General features: G+C 46.7%; 2 protein-coding genes across 2 annotated transcripts in view; both read right to left on the reverse strand.

Annotated features, from left to right (window-relative positions):
- Nucleotides 1-19,616, reverse strand: part of LOC132403266 (histone H2AX-like) — a 52,582-nt gene that overhangs the window by 29,668 nt on the left and 3,298 nt on the right. The gene's annotated exons all lie outside the window — the stretch shown is intronic.
- LOC132403252 (histone H2B type 1-O-like) lies at nt 1,103-3,251 on the reverse strand. Its single transcript, XM_059986680.1, has one exon. The coding sequence runs from the start codon at nt 3,241-3,243 to the stop codon at nt 2,872-2,874; it is 372 nt and encodes a 123-aa protein (XP_059842663.1). The 5' UTR covers nt 3,244-3,251; the 3' UTR covers nt 1,103-2,871.

The raw sequence follows: 19,616 nt of genomic DNA on the forward strand, positions 1-19,616 counted from the left end.
GCCTACAAGAGTAGGCTTATCTACATACTGTGTCAAGAAACCTTCTTGAACACACCTAACAAACTCTACCCATCTAAACCCCTTGCTCTAGGGAGATGCCAATCGATATTTGGGAAATTAAAATCTCCCATCATGACAGGTATTATTACACATATCCAGGATCTGTTACCCTATCTGCTCCTCGATATCCCTGTTACTATTGGGTGGCCTATAAAAAACACCCAGCAAAGTTATTGACCCCTTCCTGTTCCTAACTTCCACCCACAGAGACTCCATAGACAATCCCTCCATGGCATCCACCTTTTCTGCAGCTATGACACTATCTCTGATCAGCAGTGCCATGCCCTCACCTTTTTTGCCTCCCTCCCTGTTCTTTCTGAAACATCTAAAACACAGCACTTGAAGTAACCAATCCTGTCCCTGAGCCATCCAAGTCTCTGTAATATCCACCACCTCCTATCTTCAAGTACTGATATATGCTCTAAGCTCATCCACATTGTTCACAACATTCCTTCACCTGAATTCCTGGTCTTTATATACTTATCAGTCAGCTGATCTGTCATCATTTCAAAAACTTACTTGAGTTATAGAGAGGAAATCTGGTTGCTGATTGGTTGTTTGACAAATTCCGTGCATTGTAGTCTGGCATTTTGCCTGCGTTACCTCATAGATAGGATTGAGGTCTACAGGTTGGTTCACCATGCTTCTAGGAATTCTCTTGCCATGTTTGTTTGCATCATTGACAATCTGTGTATGGGGCAAGAGGAGGTGGGCAGGGCATGAAGTGAATAGTTCTCAGCTGTATTCACTAAGGAGAAAAACAATGTGTTTCAATTGGTGCCATGATTAGATCCCTTATTGCTGTGACCATTTGAGTCAAATCTCTCTATAACTGTTCCATCTTTCCCAGACACGGACATGGTTCTCCAGTTGTGACCATACCAGTGGTGTTGAAAGGTTCACTCTTTCTATACAAGGAGAGGTTTGGTAGATTTGTACTTTATTCCTTGGAACATAGGAGATTTAGGAGTGAACTGATTGATGTATACAAGTTCATGAGGGACATAGAGAGGGTAAAAGTTCATTTGCAAGGAAGGGGTATTAATAACAAGAGAGCATTAGTTTCAGATCAGAGATTTCTAAGGGACATCAACAGGAGCTTCTTTACACAAAAGGTGGAGTGTATTTGGAATGAGATACCAGAAATGGTGGTTGAGGCAGGCACATGAGCAATATTTAAAAACAATCTAGATAAATAGATGGCAAGGAGACATTTTGAGGCTATGGGCTAAACATGAACAGGTAGGACTAGCTCCCTGGAAGCACAGAATGGACAAGTTGGTTGAAAGGCCGGTTTCCATGCTCTTTGACTCAATGCATGTCCTAGAAAACCATCTAAAAGAATACACAATGTCCACTGGGCTTATTTATTGAGTTTAATAGTACCCACTTGAGAAAGGAAACTTGAGTCTGCAGATGCTGGAATCTGGTGCATTGAACAATCTCTGCTGGAGGAGCAGTGGACTGAGCAGCATCTGTGGGTTTGAAGAAGTGTTAATGCTTCAGCTGCAGTGGGTCACCCCCACCAGCCACATCTCCTGATCCCCATCCCTTTGTCTTCCGCAGAGGCCACTCATCCTCCTGTTCCAGCCACAATTTGAGAAGAGCAACCTGTTCATAATGCTCTGTACTCCATCCACAGTTTGAGAGGAGAGATCTTTCCACAATCTGATGTGTTTGCACAAAGAACCACAAATTCCTAGAGTCAGTCATGCAACATTCTGTATGGTCAGAAGTGTAGTGAGATCATATAACTGGCTATGCAGGAAATCCATGATCATGCAGATTTGTAATTGATTAAGGCTTTAGACTACTCATTAATTTCGGGTTTTTTTCTTTGGCGGGATTTTCAAACTTCCGGTGGGGCGCGGCTGTTATTTTCGGCGCTTCTCTGGCGCCGTCTGACCATTGGAGAATCGGAGAGCTCGCTGATTGGGTAACTTCACATTACTGTTCGGAGAAGGCGCGGCACCACCAATCGTAAGTGTTCTTCCGCAATCCTCCAGAAACTATAAAGAGGGGGATCACGGGAGGATTTCCTCATTCTCTGAGTGACCTTTCATTTTGTCATGTCAGATATTTTATCAATAATGTGTAGGTATCTCGCTCGGCCATGAATTTCCTGGAGCAATGTGGAGCGAACAGGATCAGAGATACTCCAAACTAATCTTAGTCCCCAATTTATGAAAAGCACGCCAAGATTATAGTTTTATCCTTTAATCCAAAAACATGTATATCCGTGAATAGGATTCACCATCACAGCGCCCCCACTCATTTACAAGAAAGACAGGGTGTAAAATCCTCACGTAAGAGAAGTTATCTGATTTTAATCTGCATGTACAATGCAGACTGTAGATGGGTCACCAACTACAATCGGCAGCCGTAGCAAAGTCTTTCGTGGACTGTGTGAAAGGAGCCCGAGTGAATCTCGGGGACTCAGCGTTGTTTGTTTCTTTTTACACACGGGTACTCCAGTTAGTGTACGGTATTCACAGCAGTTAAATCACTTTTACAGCAAAAACATCTTCACCCCAATCCTTCCTTTGTGCAAAGCTTTGTGAGTGGGGGAAAATCGTGACAAGCTGACGGAAGCAGGAGGGCAAAATGTCAGTGTTAGCGCAATGAAGCAGGGACGCGACACAAACGGATTGTACGAAGTGATGGAAAGTTCACTCAACATTAACAGAATTAGAATTACCTTTGAGTGGAAAAGCTTTCAAAGACAAGTTTGGTGCGATCAAAACTCTTCCATGGAAATTGTGGGTGGCTCTAAAAAGAGCCGTTGGGTTTCCGTCAGCACTTCCTGCGACTTCACTTGGAGCTGGTGTACTTGGTCACCGCCTTTGTCCCTTCCGACACGGCGTGCTTGGCCAGTTCCCCGGGCAGCAACAGGCGCACGGCGGTCTGGATCTCCCGAGAGGTGATGGTCGAACGCTTGTTGTAATGAGCCAGGCGGGAAGCCTCGCCCGCGATGCGCTCGAAAATATCGTTCACGAACGAATTCATAATGCCCATGGCCTTCGAGGAGATGCCGGTGTCGGGATGAACTTGTTTCATTACCTTGTAGACGTAGATGCAGTAAGTCTCCCTTCTTGCCCTCCTGCGCTTCTTGCCGCCCTTGGCTTGCGCTTTGGACACGGCTTTCTTGCCGCCTTTCTTGGAAGCTTTCGACTGGTCAGGCATTTTTTCAGTCAGCTTCGTACCCTGAAATAGCAGGAGCCAATTCGCAGCGCAGATTAAATAAACAGTACGCTCCGCCCTATGCTAATAAAGAATCGGGAAAAGAACGTTCTCATTGGTAGGTTTCCATCTAATCTTTTAATTGGACAATGTGAACAGACCAACGCACCCCATACCCTTTATTATTTTTTTACATTTTATACGATGCAAAGAAAACAGTTAAAAAAGGTTTATACAGTGCAAAACAAACATATCAAATGTGCAGTTCATAACAGTTAAGGAAAAGCACCCATAATAGAATTGTATAAAGTTAGTTACCACCCCACCCTCCCACTACCCAACTCCAAGCCAACCTTACGATATATAGAAAAGTTAATCAGATCTTTTATCACCACAGAGCTGTACTCATAAAAAGGTACATTGCCTACTACCTGAGCTATTATATGTTTACACGTTAAAAAAAAACATAATATCTCTGAGCCATTGAGCATGAGTGGCTGGGGCAACATCATAAGAAGGACTGCATGTCTGGCCAAAAGAGAGGCAAAAGACAATATACGACGTTTAGTCGGACTCAGATGCGTGTCAACTTCTCCCAAAGTGCCGAAAAGAGCAATATAGGGGGTTAGGTTCCAAATAGCAATTAAGTATATGATACAAAATTAAAAAGACATCTCTCCAGAATTTCTCCAAGCAAGGACAAGCCCAAGACATGTGAATAAGGGAAGTCTTGCCCCCTTTACACTTGTCGCAACAGGAACTAATCAGGATAGAACCACAATAATTTAGTTTTAGACATATGAGTCCTGTTTACAAATGTAAAAGGCAGTGGCGAGCACATAGAGAAGTTTAATTAACTGACTTGAGAATTGAATCCCAGACCTTGTCAGACAGAGGAAAATTTAACATCATAGAATACAAACAAATTCCAGACAGAATTCAGAATTCAGAAAATGCCAAGAGAAACTAGAAACAATGCAACATATTACAGGATTCTGCAGCCAGTCCACATTAGAGACCTATATCAGGTTTATCATCACTCATATACGTCATGAGATTTGTTTCTGTGGCAGTACAGTGCAACACATACAATTACGACAGTACTGTGCAAAAGTCTTAGGAACTCTAGCCATTTATATGTGTGTGCCTATGACTTTTGCACAGTACTGTTTATAGGCACAACCCCCCTTGCCTATTGAGTGTAGATTCCAACCCCCTTACTTGCTACGAGGTTTAATGCCACATGATTTTGAAGAACCATCTTGCACCTGGCAACCACTTCTGTTGCTACTTTTCCCAAGGCTGCAGCAGTGTCATTGTTTAGCCTTTCTAAGGCTCCAGCAAGATTTTTAATCTCTCTTATGCTCCACGCAAAGCCATAAGATGGGAATAAAATTGATGCAAAATGATCTCCTTCTGAAATGTCTTGTTTACTTCCAGACTCAGAAAGTAAAGATGAGGGGTGTGTGTACGTCTCACAGCAGGGAAACACACCCTAAATGATAAGATCCCAAATAATTATGTGGAAAAGCAGTGTCAGCTCCATTTCCACATGTAAAGTGTATATTGTTCAATGAACTTAGACCATTTAATTTCACTCAACAGGAGCTCTGTTGAACTGTAATATTTTTCTGATTATCAATAAAAATTCCAGAATCATTTCCCCATTCAGAATGTAATTGCATAAACTATTCCTTCCTGGAATGGTACATTCTGAACTCAAGCAAAAGGTAGCTTATATAGAAAACATATGAAAAGATTTAGTAACTTTGTCATGATCATGAGATATGGCATATCCCAGAATAAGACATGAATATGGTCAGATATGATATTCCCTATATCTTGCTGATTGTATTGCCACAGACGATTCAGTTTAATATAAGACGAGGGAGATTTGATGATCGTATATTTATAAATACAAGAAATTCTGCAGATGCTGGAAATCCAAAGCAACACACCGGAGAAACTCAGCAGGTCAGAGAACATCTATGGAAATTAATAAACAGTCAGTCATAGGTATAAAGTCAACATCGGTATTGCTGTAATGTTTAATAAAGAGGACGCATCTCTGTTCTGGATCTGCAGCAAAGCCTCGCATTACTGAATATTTTGAAGTGTGCTGTATATTTTTTCATCACTGTCATTCTCACTTGAGTCACTAGGGTCCGCTGTGGAATCTATGCTATGTCAATCCTGTAATTCTCGTTTAGATGGCGTCTCTCCCTTGGATTGTCCAATGTTGACTGTAATTGTCTGGTGTTACACTCTCGGTCAGTCCCGTGCAGGCTGTAATTATTTGGAGTTCGGATGTAATGCTGTATGGGGAGACTATTCAACTTGAGATGTCATTCTTCAGGTGGGGCTTCAGAAATAGGTGTTTCCCTGGATGGACTGCAAGAATAACGTCGCTAGCAGGACTGCCCACTTGAAGTCATGGCTACATTGTTTCTGTTTGTTTCTAAGCGCAGAACAATGCACATGAATTAAATTAAAAACACAGGAGTCCCTGTAGGTGCTGGAAATCCTTAGCAACGTACACAAACACAAGTTTCTCCAGCATTTTCTGTGTGTGACTTCAATTGAATTACCTCCATGTTCTTTTACTTAGTCAGTTCATGGAAAGCTTTCTTCTTTGACCTTTTACAGTCTCTATTATGCTGTTTTTGTAGTTTTTTCACAAGTTTTGCTTTTCTTTCGATTAGTAAAGGACTCTACTCTTTCACTCACTCGTACATTTGATCAAATCGACCATGCGGTCTTATCTCCAAATCAGCACCAGGTATTTTCTGTTTCTTAACATGCCTTCATGTCTTCCTCACTGGAGTGGATACTTTTGTGATGCCAAAGGTCCAGGTCACTTATTGCAGGACAGAAGTGTAGGTATTATTATGTACCCAGAGAGAACTGTACAAAACGTATGTAGTCTTGAAGAGCTTTTGCGTTTCCTAATTTTTGATATGTGGTTAAGAAACAGCCTTTTTTATGTAGGCTGCATCAATTTTGTGCTTAACACCTAAATGTTCCTGTAGTAAAGCTTGGGCCTTTAAAGACCTTTGCTCTTGGCCAGCCCGCTGGCAACGTTTGACAAGTTCTGCAGGGAAATAAAGACAGTCGCCATAAGTATCAGTCTTGCCTTCAATGTTATTCTTGAAAGCCCTCATAAGTGAATGACACTGCAATGGATTGCCATTGAAGATTTGAATCTCTCTTTTCGGCAGAGATGCAATCCATTGTTGTATCACTATGCTTGTTATTTCCTTTTGTGTTCTCATGGCCTCAAGCACGGCATTTAGACTTTTATTACCTGAAACACGAGCGTCTTCATACTGAAAATCAATATTCTCAGAAGCACCTTGTGTTACTGGACATGGCAAAGGTTCAGAGTACCTCCTTGGTGCAGGCTGAGATTGAGCTGCCCCTTGGGGTTCTAACTCATGGCCCTTAGATATTTGTTCCTTAAATACATCCACTTTGCCATCGAGTTTGTCTCTTCAAAACTGTTCCATGTTTTCAGCCTGGTCTCTTTGAAGCTGTTCTGTCTGTTCTCCAAGGTGTGATTATCCCCGAGTATCTGTTGTATTGTGTATAACTCAGTTAAATCAGCCTTCATTTTAAAATGTACCAGTGTTGTATCAGAAGCAGGGTGTGTGCTCTGCTAATGGCTGCAGAAAATTTTGCATGCACATTCCACATGCTGTCTTCAACTTTATACATAGTCACAGCCTGTTCCTTGTCTGAGCAAATATTTTCATTTTCCCCAGGAACTGATCTTCAGCATTGCATGTTTGTTTAATTTCTCTTTTAGTTTTGGCTTCACAGTCACAACTCCCAGTTGAACACATTTTGTCTTCGAAGTGCACCAACCAGACTAAACAGCAGCAGTTCAATTTTCAGCTTTTAATAATGGAAGCAATTTAATTCTTCAGCTTTTCACCAGAACCAAGGGTTGAACACTTTGTGCAACAGCACTGTACAGCTTTCCAGTCCACCAGCAGCACACAGCAAAGGGTGACCTTTCAAAACTGTGTTTCAAATCCAGAAACACACAGTGTGAATCAACAGGAAGTTGGTAATTGCCACAAGCTGCCCCAGGCTGCGGTGCTTCTAACTTCTCAGACACATCCGAAAGCTGATGTTCATTTGGAATAACTGTCAAAAACATTTCCTGACACAAACGTAGTGGCAAGATTAATCCAATATCAAAACAGAATGATTGCCCTTTGCCTGTGACTGCAGGGGTTGTTATTCTTGAATGACGCACCCACAGCTCCAATGACTGCTCCAAACATCAAACCCTTTATTCAAACCTTTACTAGCAAATAGCAAACTTGTAATTGATCAAAATTGAGCATTATTCGGAGGTCAGCAAAAGATACGACCCCTGCCAGTCTCAAGCTTCAAACTGCCACAAAATAAGGAAGAACTCCCTTTGCTTTTACCACATCCCCACTAATGTGAAGTTACCATAATAAATGCATAGCACAGATACAAAGCAGAAAGAGAACAAATACATTGCTCCTGCACACACTGTTGATACACAAGGATTACACAAGTGTGCTGAGAAAATTCAAGCAGTTGTGGATGCCCCAAGGCCAAAGGACATGCCTCGCTTGTGTTCCTTTTCAGCATTCGTCAATTACTATAACAGGTTCCTGCCAAACCTGGCTATGATGCACCACCCCTTGAGTTTATTAATAAGAAATGGCAATGGACAAAACAGTGTGAGCTGGCTTTCCAAAAGGTAAGGGAAATAGTGACCTCAGACACTGTACTCACACATCATGATCCAAATTGTTCAGAGAAGCTTGCCACACTGTTTTGGACGCCAACACATCCTGAAGGATCATGTCCAGAGCTGTCTGAACCACTCCCTGCAGACCCAGAGTCAACTACCATGACAGAGGCCCCAAAAACCCCACAAATCTCATCTGACAAGCAGTGATTGCCCCTTTTCAGGAAACATATTATCCCACAAGAGTAAGAAAGCCTCCAGAGCCACAGAAACTAAATGTGTGTGTGTGTGACAGAGAGAGAGAGAGAGAGAGAGAGAGAGAGAGAGAGAGAGAGAGAGAGAGATCATCATCAGGTGCCATGCACAGTTTGAGCTTTGACAGCGATGGCCCACACACCGACTCCGGGGAATGCCATACTAGATCTAGTATTAGGTAATGAACCGGATCAGGTCACAGATCTGTCAGTGGGTGAGCATCTGGGGGACAGTGATCACTTCTCCCTGGCCTTTAGCATTATCATGGAAAAGGATAGAATCAGACAGGACAGGAAAACTTAATTGGGGAAGGGCAAATTATGAGGCTATGAGGCTAGAACTTGTGGGTGTGAATTGGGATGATGTTTTTGCAGCGAAATGTACTATGGACATGTGGTCAATGTTTAAGGATCTTTTGTAGGATGTTAGGGATAACTTTGTTCCAGTGAGGAAGATAAAGAATGGTAGGGTGAAGGAACCATGGGTGACAATTGAAGTGGAAAGTCTAGTCAGGTGGAAGAAGGCAGCATACGTGAGGTTTAGGAAGCAAGGATCAGATGGGTCTATTGAGGACTACAGAGTAGCAAGAAAGGAGCTTAAGAAGGGGCTGAGAATTGCAAGAAGGGGGCATGAGAAGGCCTTGGTGAGTAGGGTAAAGGAAAACCCCAAAGCATTCTTCAATTACATGAAGAACAAAAGGATGACAGGAATAAAGGTAGGACCGATTAGAGATAAAAGTGGGAAGATGTGCCTGGAGGCTGTGGAAGTGAGTGAGGTCCTCAATGAATACTCTTCAGTATTCACCAATAAGGGGGAACTTGATGACACTGAGGACAACATGAGTGAGGTTGATGTTCTGGAGCATGTTGATATTATGGGAGAGGAGGTGTTGAAGTTGTTAAAACACATTAGGACGGATAAGTCCCCGGGGCCTGACGGAATATTCCCCAGGCTGCTTCACGAGACGAGGGAAGAGATTGTTGAACCTCTGGCTAGGATCTTTATGTCCTCGTTGTCCACAGGAGTGGTACCGGAGGATTGGAGGGAGGTGAATGTTGTCCCCTTGTTCAAAAAAGGTAGTAGGGATAGTCCAGGTAATTATAGACCCGTGAGCCTTACGTCTGAGGTGGGAAAGCTGTTGGAAAAGATTCTTAGAGATAGGATCTATGGGCATTTAGAGAATCATGGTCTGATCAGGGACAGTCAGCATGGCTTTGTGAAGGGGAGATTGCGCCTAACAAGCCTGATAGAGTTCTTTGAGGAGGTGACCAGGCATATAGATGAGTGTAGTGCAGTGGATGTGATCTACATGGATTTTAGTAAGGCATTTGACAAGGTTCCACATGGTAGGCTTATTCAGAAAATCAGAAGGCATGGGATCCAGGGAAGTTTGGCCAGGTGGATTCAGAACTGGCTTGCCTGCAGAAGGCAGAGGGTCATGGTGGAGGGAGTACATTCAGATTGGAGGGTTGTGACTAGTGGTGTCCCACAAGGATCTGTTCTGGGACCTCTACTTTTCGTGATTTTTATTAACGACCTGGATGTGGGGGTAGAAGGGTAGGTTGGCAAGTTTGCAGATGACACAAAGGCTGGTGGTGTTGTAGATAGTGTAGAGTATTGTCGAAGATTGCAGAGACATTGATAGGATGCAGAAGTGGGCTGAGAAGTGGCAGATGGAGTTCAACCCAGAGAAGTGTGAGGTGGTAAACTTTGGAAGGACAAACTCCAAGGAAGAGTACAAAGTAAATGACAGGATACTTGGTAGTGTGGAGGAGCAGAGGGATGTGGGGGTACATGTCCACAGATCCCTGAAAGTTGCCTCACAGGTAGATAGTGTAGTTAAGAAAGCTTATGCGGTGTTACCTTTCATAAGTTGAGGGATAGAGTTTAAGAGACGCGATGTAATGATGCAGCTCTATAAAACTCTAGTTAGGCCACACTTGGAATACTGTGTCCATTTCTGGTCACCTCACTATAGGAAGGATGTGGAAGCATTGGAAAGGGTACAGAGGAAATTTACCAGGATGCTATCTGGTTTAGAGAGTATGGATTATGAACAGAGATTAAGGGAGTTCGGTCTTTACTCTTTGGAGAGAAGGAGAATGAGAGGAGACATGATAGAGGTGTACAAGATATTAAGAGGAATAGACGGAGTGGACAGCCAGCGCCTCTTCCCCAGGGCCACTGCTCAGTACAAGAGGACATGGCTTTAAGGTAAGGGGAGGGAAGTTCAAGAGGGATATTAGAGGAAGGTTTTTCACTCAGAGAGTGGTTGGTGCATGGAATGCACTGCCTGAGTCAGTAGTGGAGGCAGACCCACTAGTGAAGTATAAGAGACTACTAGACAAGTTTATGGAGGAATTTAAGGGGGGGGTTATATGGGAGGCAGGGTTTGACACCATCGACTTCCGGGGCCACAGGATTACTAAAGACAGGGCAACCCCTCTGCCCGCCAAGATAGACACGGTCTGCCATTTCCCACGACCCAACACAATCAAAGGCCTTCAGGAATTTGTGGGTATGGTGAACTTCTACCACTGGTTCCTCCCTTCAGCTGCCTGAATCATGTTCGCCCTGATGTCGGGTAAGGGCAACGACATTACCTGGGACGAGGAGTAATAGAACAATGTCAACACAACATTGTGGGCCGAAGGGCCTGTAATGAGCTGTACTATTCTAGGTTCCAATTCATTGGTCTTCATTTCCAGTTCTCTGGCTGCTGTCTTCATCATCATTTGTCTTTGCTTTCCTCTTGCTTTCTTCCCTTCAATCTTTCCCATAATTACTGTGCATTCTCTTTCCTAATCACGTCCAATGAAGTTGCCTTTTCATGATCTCATACGTTATTTCTCTTTTTGTGCTTTCTCTCTTCATGACATCCTTGTTAGATTCTCGTTTTGTCCATGATATTCTTTGCATCCTCCTGAAAAACCACATCTCTGCTGCCTCAATTCATTCCCTCATGTTACTTTTTTGTGCAGTTGTGTGCAACAGGTACACAGGAGATATCGAAGGTCGGTCAGTGACATTACCAGCTAACGCCCTGGATAACTGACCCAAACCGCTTCAAATTTCAGCTCAATGTTCCGAAAGTTAACCGACGATAATCGGGACCAAGAATAAAGGCCAGAGTTCTGAAATTCAAGTAAAACACAGTAACCCTGGTCAGAGAAACAGAGATAACATTTCAGGCAGGAACTTCTTCATCAGATAGCTTCTGCTATTTCTCAACATTTAGAGAATGTGCTTTATTGCATATTTTCCTGCAAAAATGTACAATCTCACTTCCTCTCACAATGTCTCTCTATTGCCTGCTTACCCCATCTTCGCAGCTTAACGTTCCCATCTCTCTTTCTGTCACCAGTAAGTTCAGTATTCATGGTGAACTTTCATTTTCCAGATACCCTGTGAAGGAGCAGCTTATCAAATGGACATCTCAGTTCAGGACAACCACTGTTTCCTTTATCCGCAGCTTGTGTTCCTACTCCAAAGATTCGAATGTAATTGTTAAACTTTCACAAAATCCCATTCACTTCGCCTGATTGTTGATGTTCTGGAAATGTGCATTTATTCTCTCTCTTGTTAAAGCTTCAAGTGTTTTCTCGGACAGGTGCTTAACGATAGTGACCAGAATTGCACACAATACTCCAAATTTGGCCTCATCAACTTCAAGTTAACATCCTGACTCCCAAACCCAATGTTTTGATTTATGAAGGCCAATGTGCCAAAAGCTCTTTTTACAGCCCTATCCACCTGTGATGCCGCTTTTAGGGAATTTTGTATCTGTATTCCCAGATCCCTCTGTTCTACTGCACTCTTCAGTGCCCTACAATTTACCTTGTATGTTCTACCTTGGTTTTTCCTTCCAAAGTGCAATACCTCACACTCATCTTTATTAAACTCCATCTGCCATTTTTGAGCCCATTTTTTCAGCTGGTCCAAATCCCTCTGCAAGCTTTGAAAACTTCCCTCACTGTGCACTACTCCTCCATTCTTTGTATCATCAGCAAATTTGCTGATCCAATTTACCATATTATCATCCAGATCATTGATATAGATGATGAATAACAATGGACCCAGCACTGATCCCTGTGGCACAGCACTAGTCACAGGTCTCCACTCAAAGAAACAATCCTCTACTACTACTCTCTGGCTTCCCCCATTGAGCCAATGTCTAATCCAATTTACTACCTCACCATGTATCCCTAGCAACTGAATCTTTCTAATTAACCTCCCATGTGGGACCTTGTCAAAGGCCTTACTGAAGTCCATGTAGACAACATCCACTGCCTTCCCTTCATCCACTTTCCTGGTAACCTCCTTGAAAAACTCTAATAGATTTGTTAAACATGACCACCCACACAGAAAACCATGTTGACTCTCGATAATAAGTCCCTGTCTATCTAAATACTTGTAGATCATATATCTTAGTACTCCTTCCAATAATTTACCTATTACTGACATCAACCTTACCAACCTATCATTTCCCAGACTACTTAAAACAATGGAAAAACATGAGCTATCCTCCAATCCTCTGCAACCTCTCCCTTAGATACTGACATTTTAAATATATCTGCCAGGGCCCCTGCAATTTCAACACTAGTCTCCTTCAAGGTCCGAGGGAATACTCTGTCAGGTCCTGGGGATTTATCTATTCTGACTTGCTTCAAGATAACAAGCACCTTCTCCGCTTCAATCTGTACAGGTTCCATGACCTCACTACTTGGTTGCCTTATTTCCATTGGCTCCATGACAGTTTCCTTAGTAAATACAGATGCAAAAACCAATTAAAATCTCCCCCATTTCTTTTGGTTCCATACATAGCCAACCACTCTGATCATCAAGAGGACCAATTTTGGTCCTTACTATCAATTTGCTCTTAATATACCTGTAGAAGCTGTTTGGATTAACCTTCACCTTGACTGCCAAAGCAACCTCATGTCTTCTTTTAGCCCTCCTTTTTTGCACTTTTTATACTCCTCAAGCACCTTATTTGCCCCATTTCCTATACATGTCATACATCTCTCTCTTCTTATCAATCATTGTTCCAATATCTCTTGAGAACCAGGGTTCCTTATCCTTATTCACTTTGCCTTTAATCCTGACAGGAACATACAAACACTGCACTCTCAAAATTTCCCCTTTGAAGGCCTCCCACTTACCAATCACATCCTTGTCAGAGAACAACCTGTCCCAATCCACACTTTTTAGATCCTTTCTCATTTCTTCAAATTCGGCCTTTTTCCAGTTTAGAACCTCAACCCTAGGACTAGATCTATCTTTATGCATGACGAAGTTGAAAGAAATTGTGTTATGATCACTGGAACCAAAGTGTTCCCCTACACACACTTCCCTCACTTGTCCTAATCTGTTTCTTAATAGGAGATCTAATATTGCATCCTCTCTAGTTGGTACCTCTATGTATTGATTTATAAAACTTTCCTGAACACATTTTACAAACTCTAATCCATCTAGACCTTTAACAGTATGGAATACCCAATCAATGTGTGGAAAATTGAAATCCCCTACTATCACAACTTTGTTCCCTGCAGTTGTCTGCTATCTCTCTACAGATTTCCTCCTCCAATTCTTGCTGACTAATGGGTGGTCTATAATACAACCCCATTAATGTGGTCATACCTTTCCTGTTATTCAGCTCCACCCATATGGCCTCGGTAGACAAGCCCTCTAATCTCTCCTGCCAGAGCACTACTGTAACGTTTTCCCTGACTAGTAATGCCACCCCCACTCTTCAGCCCTCTGCCTCTATCACATCTGAAACGTTGGTACCCTGGAACATTAAGCTGCTAGTCCTGCCCCTCCTGTAGCAAGTTCCTTTAGAGGGGACATGATTTTGGATAAAGAAAATCATGTCAGGTAGAGTTTGGATAGGTTGCAGAGAGCTTCGCCTATATCAGAAGTAGATAGATGTGCTGGACAGGGTGGATGAGGTGTAAGGTTGAGGGGGCAAGAGGGTGAGAGGGGTTCTGTTCATCCAGACCTGGAGTACACTGCCAGAGAGAATGGTGGAAATAGAGTCAGAGTGGCTGGTGGTATTTCAGAAATCTCATCAAACATGAAACATGAAAATTGAAAATGTCACTCCACTCTTTAAGAAAGGAGGGAGGCAGCAGAAAGGAAATTATAGACCAGTCAGCCTGACCTCAGTGGTTGGGAAGATGTTGGAGTTGATTGTTCAGGATGAGGCTATAGAGTACTTGGTGACACAGGACAAGATAGAATAAAGTCAGCATGGTTTCCTAAAGGGAAAACCATGCCTAATGAAGCTGTCGGACTTCTTGGAGGAGATTACAAGTAGGATTGATAAAGGGGATGCAGTGGATGTTGTATATTTCAAAGTCCAAAACAGCAAGTCCACAGCCACGCTGATCAATCCTGGCAACGTGGATCCCAAGACTCCTTCACTTTCCTCTGAAATCAACAAGAGAGAGGGGAAGACCAGTCAAACACAGGCAAATGCCACTGAACACCTGCCCGTTCTCTGCTCTCACCTTTGTCAGCTTCAACATTGCTCAATGACTCAATAAGAGAGGGACAATGGAGTTGCTCATGGGCTCCAAGGCTTCCAGGCCTCTAGGCCACACACCCTATTTCAGAGAAAGCAGAGAGCCAAATCATTCAATTGGCCCAAAAAAGCTCCACCAAAAGGTAAATCACAGGTTCCAATCACAAATGACTTCGTAGTAGAATCATATTTGAAAGTGGTAGTAAAGGAAGGAGTTTTGTGAACTGTCATCTGGACGTTGCTGTTGATTGTGTTGTTTGCTGGTGACATGTTGGAGCAGCAATCGGGTTTGGTGTAACCAGAACAGGATACAATACACCAATTTTGTGTTATTTGTGAATTTGGAACCCAGCAACTATCCCGCCATCTACCACTGGTGACAGATATCCCATCTCAGAATCCACAGTCCACCATCACGCTTAGTGTCACAAGTCTATCTGTTAATATGGTAACTATGTTGTTATTGTTTCAGTTGCACATGATGTTGGTGAGGCCACAACTAGAGTTTGGGTACAGTGTTATAGGAAAGACACCATTTACATGGGGAGAGTGCAAATGAGGATTTATGTTGTGGCGACCCATTTCCTGGCACATCCGAACCGGCTCACAATTAGATAGCCTACGGGGGTTTGCGAGCACAGAGCTTTGGAGCCTCTGCGCCACCGGGGGCAGGTGGAGGGAGGCTTAAAAGTGAGGCTGAGGATTTCGAATAAAGCTTTTCTTTCGACTGCAGTTACCGACTCCGTGTCGTAATTTTAGCGCTGCGTGTAGCACACCGCTACAATTGGTGACCCCGACGGTCCAAACGATTTTTGGACCGGAGATGACCGACGCCGCCTCTGTTCATGCGTTTTCGTTGAAACTGCCGGGTTTCTGGACACAGCGCCCGGACCTATGGTTCCAGCAAGCCGAAGCCCAATTCCACGTTCGCCGGATCACCTCAGAAGAGACCCGCTACTACTACGTGGTGAGCTCCCTCGACCAGGACACAGCGGCCCAGGTCGCGGAGTTCGTACAGTCGCCCCCGGCAGACGGCAAGTACGCGGAATTCAAAGCCCTGCTCCTCAGGACTTTCGGACTCTCACGGCGCGAGCGGGCTGCCCGTTTACTGCACCTGGATGGCTTGGGCGACAGACCTCCATCGGCTTTAATGAATGAGATGTTGTCTCTCGCCGACGGACACACACCCTGCCTCATGTTTGAGCAGGCATTCCTGGAGCAGCTGCCCGAGGACATACGCCTGCTGCTGTCCGACGCGGATTTCAGTGACCCCCGGAAGGTGGCATTCCGGGCGGACTTGCTGTGGAACGCCAAAAAGGTGAGTGGGGCGTCCATCGCACGGATCTCCCAGCCACGCTCCCGGCAGCAAACCAGTCCAGGCCCGGCCGCAGAGCCCGCCCAATGAACACTGGGCTTCTACCACCAGCGGTGGGGCGCAGAAGCCCGCCGTTGTCGCCCGCCCTGCAAGTTCCCAGAAAACGCCAGGGCCAGCCGCCGCTGCTGGCTACGGCGGCTGGCCATCGGGATAGCCTCCTGTATGTGTGGGATAGAAGGTCGGGACGCCGGTTTTTTGGTTGATACTGGGGCTGAGATCAGCGTTTTACCTCCGACGAGTTACGACACCCGCAGCAGGGCACCGGGTCCCCCCCCCCCCTTGAGGGCCGTGAATGGCAGCACCGTAAGGACCTATGGCACCCGTCAGGTGCAGCTACAGTTCGGCTCCAGCCAGTTCACGTGGGACTTCACACTGGCCGCCATAGCCCAACCGCTTCTGGATGCGGATTTTTTGCGGGCTCACAGCCTACTGGTCGACCTGCCCAGGAAGAGACTGGTACACGCCGAGACCTTTCAGACGTTCTCCCTGGGTGCAGCCTAGTTGCCAGCCCCTCATCTCGGCTCCATCACGCTGTCCGACAACGACTTCACCAGGGTCCTGGCGGATTTCCCATCGGTTCTGGCACCGCAGTTCACAGCGGCCATACCCAGGCACGGCGTACAACACCACATCCCGACCCAGGGACCACCCCTCCACGCCCGCGCTCGGCGGCTTCCCCCGGACAAGCTCTGACTGGCGAAGGAGGAGTTCCAGAGGATGGAGGAATTGGGGATCATCCGGCGATCCGACAGCCCATGGGCCTCCCCCCTGCACATGGTGCCCAAAGCGACGGGAGGCTGGAGACCGTGCGGCGACTACCGCAGGCTGAACGAGGCTACCACACCGGACCGCTACCCTGTGCCGCACATTCAGGACTTTGCAGCAAACCTGCACGGCGCACGGATCTTCTCCAAGGTAGACCTCGTCCGAGGGTACCATCAAATCCCGATGCATCCTGACGACGTCCCCAAAACGGCTCTGATCACCCCGTTTGGCCTTTTCGAGTTCCTCCGCATGCCGTTCGGCCTGAAGAATGCCGCACAGACGTTCCAGCGGTTAATGGACGCGGTGGGACGGGACCTGGACTTCGCGTTCATCTATTTGGATGACATCCTCATAGCCAGCAGCAGTCAACAGGAACATCTGTCCCATCTCCGTCAACTCTGCGCCCGACTGAGTGAGTACGGTCTTACAATCAACCCCGCCAAATGCCAGTTCGGACTCGATACCATTGACTTCCTGGGCCACAGGATTACTAAAGACGGGGCAACCCCTCTGCCCGCTAAGGTAGAGGCGGTCCGCCACTTTCCCCGACCCACCACGATCAAAGGCCTTCAGGAATTCGTAGGTATGGTCAATTTCTACCGCCGCTTCCTCCCTTCAGCTGCCCGGATCATGCGCCCCCTGTTCGCCCTGATGTCGGGTCCGAGCAAGGACATTACCTGGGACGAGGAGTCCGCCGCCGCTTTCGTTCAAACGAAGGAAGCTTTGGCGAACGCCGCAATGCTAGTACATCCCAGAATGGACGCCCCTACCGCCCTCACAGTGGACGCATCTAACACGGCAGTCGGTGGGGTGCTGGAGCAACTCATCGCAGGTCGCTGGCAACCCCTGGCGTTTTTCAGCAAACACCTGCGGCCACCCGAGCTCAAGTACAGTGCTTTCGACCGGGAACTGTTGGCGCTCTACCTGGCAATCCGGCATTTCAGGTACTTCCTAGAAGGTCGGCCCTTCACCGCGTTCACGGACCACAAACCGCTTACGTTTGCGTTTACGAAAGCGTCCGACCCCTGGTCGTCCCGCCAGCAACGCCACCTGTCCTACATCTCTGAATACACGACGGATGTCCGGCACGTCTCGGGTAAGGACAATGTCGTGGCGGATGTGCTCTCTCGCCCTACCGTTCATGCCCTTTCCCAAGGGGTAGACTTTGAGGCACTGGCAGAGGCGCAGCAGGCGGATGAGGAGATTCCGAGTTACAGAACCGCAGTCTCCGGTTTGCAGCTCCAGGACCTCCCCGTAGGCCCAGGTGAGAGGACCTTACTCTGTGACGTCGCCACCGGCCAGCCCCGTCCCGTCGTCCCGGTACCTTGGCGGCGACGCGTTTTCGACTCTATTCATAACTTAGCGCACCCCTCCATCAGGACAACCGTCCGGATGGTCTCCAGCAGGTTCGTTTGGCACGGACTCAGCAAGCAGGTCAGTGAATGGGCCAAAACGTGCATGCACTGCCAGACGGCCCAAGGTGCAGCGGCACACCAAAGCCCCACCGCAGCAGTTCCATCCCGCCCACCGGCGTTTCGACCACATTCATGTGGATATCGTGGGCACCCTGCCAGTGTCGCGCGGAGCGCGGCACCTCCTGACTATCGTGGACCGGTTCACAAGATGGCCCGAGGCGGTCCTGCTCACCGACACCACCTCCGAATCTTGCGCCCGAGCCCTGATCGCCACCTGGATATCTCGCTTTGGTGTACCGGCCCACATTACCTCCGACAGAGGCGCCCAGTTCACCTCCAGCCTGTGGTCAGCTATGGCCAGCCTTTTGGGGACTCAGCTGCACCACACCACTGCCTACCACCCACAGTCGAACGGGCTAGTGGAGCGTTTCCACCGTCACCTGAAGTCGGCCCTCATGGCCCGCCTGCGAGGAGCCATCTGGGCGGACGAGCTTCCCTGGGTCCTACTCGGCATCCGCACAGCGCCCAAGGACGACCTGCACGCCTCGTCGGCCGAGTTGGTATACGGCGCGCCCCTGGTCGTCCCCGGGGAGTTTCTACCAGCCCCACGGGGGCAAGAGGAAGATCCCGCAGCAGTCCTGGGCAGACTACGCGAGAAGCTCGGTAACCTGGCCCCCATACCCACTTCACAGCACGGGCGGCACCCGACCTGCGTACCCAAAGACCTACAGAACTGTAAGTTTGTGTTTGTACGAATGGGCGGGCATCGGCCACCGCTGCAGCGGCCATACGAGGGGCCGTTTATGGTGCTCCGGAACAACGGGTCCAAGTTCGTGCTGGACGTTGGGGGGAAAGAGAAGGTTTTCACGGAGGACCGCCTCAAGCCGGCCCATGTGGACCTGGCGCAACCGGCCGAGTTTCCGGCACCTCGGCGCAGAGGCCGACCTCCCAAGCAGGTTCTGGCCCAGACTGTGGACATTGGGGGGTGTATCGCCGGTTCTGGGGGGTGGTTATGTGGCGACCCATTTCCTGGCACATCCGAACCGGCTCACAATTAGATAGCCTACGGGGGTTTGCGAGCACAGAGCTTTGGAGCCTCTGCGCCACGGGGGGCAGGTTGAGGGAGGCTTAAAAGGGAGGCTGAGGATTTCGAATAAAGTTTTTCCTTCGACTACAGTTACCGACTTCGTGTCGTAATTTTAGCGCTGCGTGTAGCACACCGCTACAATGTGAATATTGCCAGAAAAACAGAGACTGAATTATAGGGCTAGATTGGAGAAGCAAGGACTTTATTCCATGGAGCACAGG

This window comes from Hypanus sabinus, chromosome 12 (genome assembly GCF_030144855.1).
Source record: "Hypanus sabinus isolate sHypSab1 chromosome 12, sHypSab1.hap1, whole genome shotgun sequence".
In the NCBI taxonomy this organism is placed as follows: domain Eukaryota; kingdom Metazoa; phylum Chordata; class Chondrichthyes; order Myliobatiformes; family Dasyatidae; genus Hypanus; species Hypanus sabinus.

Bases quoted from the DNA above. Each gene is read 5' to 3' on its own strand.
- LOC132403252 (XM_059986680.1), bottom strand. From the start codon at position 3,243: ATGCCTGACCAGTCGAAAGCTTCCAAGAAAGGCGGCAAGAAAGCCGTG.